A 5,019-nucleotide genomic window follows, 5' to 3' on the forward strand; every position below is an offset into this window, starting at 1 on the left:
TTCCTCCTCCTGCTCCTCCTCCTCCTCCTGCTCCTGCTCCTCCGGGGCAGGGTGTGAAGCGGGGCTGTTCTGGTGGAGTTGCTGTGCTGGTGGATCCCATTCTCCAGCTCCTCTCCCTTCCCCTGCAGTCCCAGGCTGGCTCTGGATGGCTCCAGGAGCGATCAGGACCTGCCAGGAGCTTCCCTGTGTGCTCTGCTCTGCTCTGAGGGATCCCCCTTTCCCTCCCAGCTCCCCTCACTGTGAGCAGAGCGGGGGCTGAGGGCTCTGAAATGAAGGCAGAAAGCAGTTTATTGCTCCTCAAGTCCCCTCTGCCAACCAGCAGCTCCTGCTGTCAATAAAGCAGCCATCACAAGCTGCTYGTGGGCTTTTCCCAGGAGGAGAGAGGTGGGAGGCAGGGGCTGATGGCTTTGGAAGGAGGATAATGGAGGGAGAGAGGGCTTGACACGCTGCTAACCGAGCCGTGGCAGATGTTTCCCTTTCCCCAACTTCTGTTTCTCCCGAAATAATTCACCCTTTTGCCGAAGGAAAACAAGATTGCCTGTCTTTATCTGGCTGAGCTCTCGGTGTCTGGGCTGGATCTGTGTCTGCCCACCCAKCCTGTGCAGGATGTGCTTGGAGAGAGCCCTGCGGTGTCCTGGCTCCCCAAATTCCTGAGGAACAGCATCCCGCTCTCACCTGCTGCTCTGCTGGATCTGGGATGAGCCCAGCACTGGTTGGATCCAGCCCTGTTGGTCCCAGCCCTGTCGATCCCAGCCCTGTCGATCCCAGCCCTGCTGATCCCAGCCCTGTCAATCCCAACCCTGTCGATCCCAACCCTGTCGATCCCAGCCCTGTCAATCCCAACCCTGTCGATCCCAGCCCTGCTGATCCCAGCCCTGTTGGTCCCAGCTCTGTCAGTCCCAGCCCTGTTGATCCCAGCCCTGTCAATCCCAGCCCTGTTGGTCCCAGCCCTTCAGTCCCAGCCCTCTCTGGCCTTCTGTTGGCCAAAAATGCCCAAAGCTCCTGTTGGCTGCAGCTGCTACTGCCCCTGCCCAGCTCTGCCAGCCCTGGGTCATCTCTTTGCCTTCATCTTTGCGAATTAATCACTCGGTCCAGCAGGCAGGGCTGGGTCCCCACCACGAGCTGGGCAGCCCTGGATGATCCCGTGTCCCTGCCGAGCATCCTCCYTGCCCGTCAGCCCCAAACGAAGGCTGGGCCCGGCTGCAATTAGCGCCCCAGCTAATTAGGTTGAACCCACACTGACGGTTTCCTGCGCTGTAATCACAGCCCCTGTCGCCCTGCGCTGAGTGGCTCAGCAAGACTTTTCCTGATCCACTCCTTCCCGTGGCTTCTCGTTGCTGTGATAATMATTTTCCTCTGCTGCTGCACCAATCCCAGCCTCCCCCCTCCACTCCAGCCGTGTTTCTGCYGTTTTATCGGGATATTCCGCTTCTCTCCCGCTGTGCACCTCACACCGGGGCCCTTTGCCGCAGATTTACTTGTTTTCATTTCTCTTTCCTGTTTAATTGTATTTTCTTTCCTCCCCTCCGCGCTCAGGTCCCTCACTTCAGAGTGGCTCCGGAAGAGTTCCTGAAGCTGCAGCTGCAGAGGTTCACCACGCTCAACCTCCACCCCAGCAACACCGACATCAGCGTGGCCGTGGCGGGGATCCTCAATTTCTTCAACTGCACCACCGCCTGCCTCATCTGTGCCAAGGCTGAATGTAAGTCTTTGCCAGGCTCTGGTTTATCTCCTTTTTGTCTGGAACATCCCCCAGGTCCTCCTGTCTCCGGTCAGAGCAGTTTTTCCACCCTGTTGCCCCATGGAGGTGTTTTTCAGAGGAGAAAAAGGGGATGGGAAGAGATTTTCCTGCCTTCTGTTTGACCATCTGAAGAGCGTTTTGCTTCCACAGATGGGGTTTGGAATTAGGAAAAAAATTTAAAAAGGCTTAGGCCTGTTTCTGGAGGTTATTTTTAGGCAAGGAGAGCATTTTGCAATGTGCCTTTTTCAGACCCACGTGCAGTTTGTGGCCTAAAAGCAGGATTTGATTAACAGTGACCATAGTGCACACCCATCCTGGGCTCTGCAGCCATCCATCTGCTGGTGATGGTGTGTCTGGACGCTGGAGTGTCCATCTCAGCGCGGCCATGTCCACCTCAGTGAGGCCATGTTCACCCACCTCAGTGGGGTAACACCCACCTCAGCAGGGCCATGTCCACCTTGGCAGGCCCAGATGCACCTCAGCAGGGCCATGTTCACCTCAATGGAGCCAGGTCCACCCCCCTCAGTGGGGTCACGTCCATCTCAGCAGAGCCATGTCCACCTCAGCAGGCCCAGATTCACCTCAGCAGGGCCAGATGCACCTCAGTGGTACTGTGTCCAACTCAACAGGGCCGTATTCATCTCAGCAGGACTATGTCCAACAAAGCAGGGCCACATTCACAACAGCAGGGCCATGTCCACCCCAGCAGAGCCATGTCCACCCCAGCAGGGCCATGTCCACCTCAGCAGGGCCATGTCCACCTCAACAGAGCCATGTTCACCTCAGCACGGCCATGTTCACCTCAGCAGGGCCATGTCCACTTCAGCAGAGCCATGTTCACCTCAGCAGGGCCATGTTCACCTCAGCAGGGCCATGTCCACTTCAGCAGAGCCATGTTCACCTCAGCAGAGCCATGTCCACTTCAGCAGGGCCATGTTCACCTCAGCAGGGCCATGTCCATCTCAGCAGAGCCATGTTCACCTCAGCAGGGCCATGTCCACCCCAGAGGGTCATGTCCACCTCAGCAGGGCCATGTTCACCTCAGCAGGGCCATGTCCACCCCAGCAGAGCCATGTTCACCTCAGCAGGGCCATGTCCACCCCAGCAGAGCCATGTCCACCTCAGCAGGCTCTGTGTCCCCGTGGTCAGCACAAAGCGTGTCCTGTGCTTGCTGAGGTCACCGCAGTGACGGTGGTGTGGCCACACCAATCCTGCTGTTATTGCCCCGTGCCAAACCCATCAGCTCTGGTGTCTGCCAGACAAACCAGCCTGGAGGAGAGGCTTTGGACAGGCACCTGGATGCAGGAGGGAGACCTTTGGGCACGCTGCTCTCACCAGGGGAAGGAAGGGCAGGTCATTCCCAGTTAGCCCTGGGCAACCTTCCATCAGCAGCTGAGTGAGCAGTGCAGGGTTGTGGCAGATTCCCACATGGGGACACCGGGATCAGGAGTGTCCTGACCCTTCCTTGGTGCTCTCTGTGCCCTCAGGACAGCGGGCACTCAGCTGAATCAGTAAATCACCCTCGGTGATCCCACTCACGTTTAGCTCGAAATGATGCAATTAAAATCATGCAAATGGCTTCCCACGCCGCTTCTGGAGCTGGGTTTTTCATTGTCTGACCTTCACCTGAAGCAGGAAGGGAAGGGGAGATAATGAGGTTTTCTGAGCTGCCGTGCTGGGGGCTCAGGGCTCTGCACCCCTGCCCCGCTCCCCACTCTGGGGCYAAAACAGGCAGGAGCCTCCCGCTGCCATTAACATGATTAATATGATTTTCATTTAGCTGCATCAAACCCTTCTACCTGAAGCAATCCAATTTATTTCACTCTGGTGCTGCTGCATGACTCAATATYGGGGATTTATTGAGTCCCACACCCAGGGAAGCAGTGGGACAGGAACCTTTCATCCCTCCTGCTCTCTCTGCTCAGCAAGGAGATGATCTGAGCCAGGCTGGGAGTCTGGCGTGTCCTGAGTGTGACAGAGCCCAGAAAAGGCACAGCTGAGCTTCCTGCAGCACCACAAACCCTGATTTTCCCTTAGTGCTGCTCCTTAAACAMCTAACCCGAGGCTTTGCAGGCTTTTGGGAGGTTCCCTGGAGGCAGCTGAGGGGAGCAGATGAGCTGCTGCTCATCAGCGAGGAAATGCTCTTTGGAGGGATGTTATTATTTAGATCCCAAGAGGGGCGGCTTGGAGCGGCTTCGGGGCTGTGTAATGGGGCTCCTGGGCCCTACCCTGCTCATCCTGTCACATCCTGACCCTGGGGATGGGCTCTGATTTCCCCTGGCAGCAGCAGAAAATGACCCTTAAAGCCAAAGAGTGAAGGGCAGGCGAAGTGTGACGCTGTGGGGAATGTGAATGCCATGGACAGGATGAGATTTGTGACTCAGTCTGGATAAAATAATAGGATAAGGTAATAGGATAAGATTATCTGACTCAGTTTCCCTGTGGTGTTCGATAATCAGCTGGTTTGGGAAGCGCTCAGGGAGGTTTTGTGTGAAACCTTAACCTGGAAAGGCAAAGAGGAGCGCAAGGACTTCTTAGGAACCTCTCTGATTGTCAGAGGGGAGGGAATAACACCCAGGGCTTGGGAAGGGACACCAGAACACCGAGGTCCGAGGCCTCATGAACATCCTTGATCCTTTTTTTAAAAAATTCAACCCCCAAGGAGATGTTTGAAGCAGTGGTGTTGGCATTAAAAGGGTGATGGGAATGTTCTGCTCCCAACCATCCATGCCAAGGGCTGTGACCATCAGCAGAGACTCACAGGAACATTGAACAGGGATGTGGCACTCCAGGAGAGCTGCAGCTCCTGCATTTTCTCCTTCCCASGAAGCAGCCCTTGTGCTGAGAGCTCGGGGTTGGGCTGATCCTGCCAGCTCCCGATGTTTGCACAAGGAAAAAATAAAACAATCAAGGTCAGGACTCACCCTGGGCCAGCCCCAACCTCTCTGAGAGCTCCCCACGGGAGTGTTCAAGCAGCAGGTGCCTGCTGCTGCCTCTCTGAGCTCACTTGAGTGCTTCAAAGGTGCCAGGGAGGAGTCTGCAAAGCTTTCCCGGTGTTCCCGTCCCTCTGAAGTGCCCGGCTGGCACAGCAGCGGCAGAGTCTCACATCCTCTCTGCATCAAACAAAGGGGGATCTGTGCACACAATAGAGACTTCCCTGCACACAGCGAGGGCAGCTGCGAGCAGGGGGTTTGATGAGGCTACAGGTAGGATCTAACGTGCTGCAAATGATAATTTCCTGGAGCTGGAGGAGGAGAACTAATGATTCCTTTTGATTC

The 5,019-nt window shown here is 56.0% G+C and overlaps 1 protein-coding gene across 1 annotated transcript in view; it reads left to right on the forward strand.

The window, feature by feature from the left end:
* LOC130582842 (glutamate receptor ionotropic, kainate 4-like) overlaps positions 1-5,019 on the forward strand; it is a gene marked incomplete at its 3' end in the record, with an annotated part of 88,636 nt that overhangs the window by 55,185 nt on the left and 28,432 nt on the right. Inside the window, exon 4 of the mRNA XM_057381768.1 lies at positions 1,537-1,702. Coding sequence (XP_057237751.1) covers positions 1,537-1,702 — 166 coding nt within the window. The remainder of the gene's footprint in view (positions 1-1,536; positions 1,703-5,019) is intronic.

This window comes from Malurus melanocephalus, unplaced genomic scaffold (genome assembly GCF_030028575.1).
Source record: "Malurus melanocephalus ecotype Western Australia unplaced genomic scaffold, MMel_1.1 scaffold_527, whole genome shotgun sequence".
NCBI classification, from domain to species: Eukaryota; Metazoa; Chordata; class Aves; order Passeriformes; family Maluridae; genus Malurus; species Malurus melanocephalus.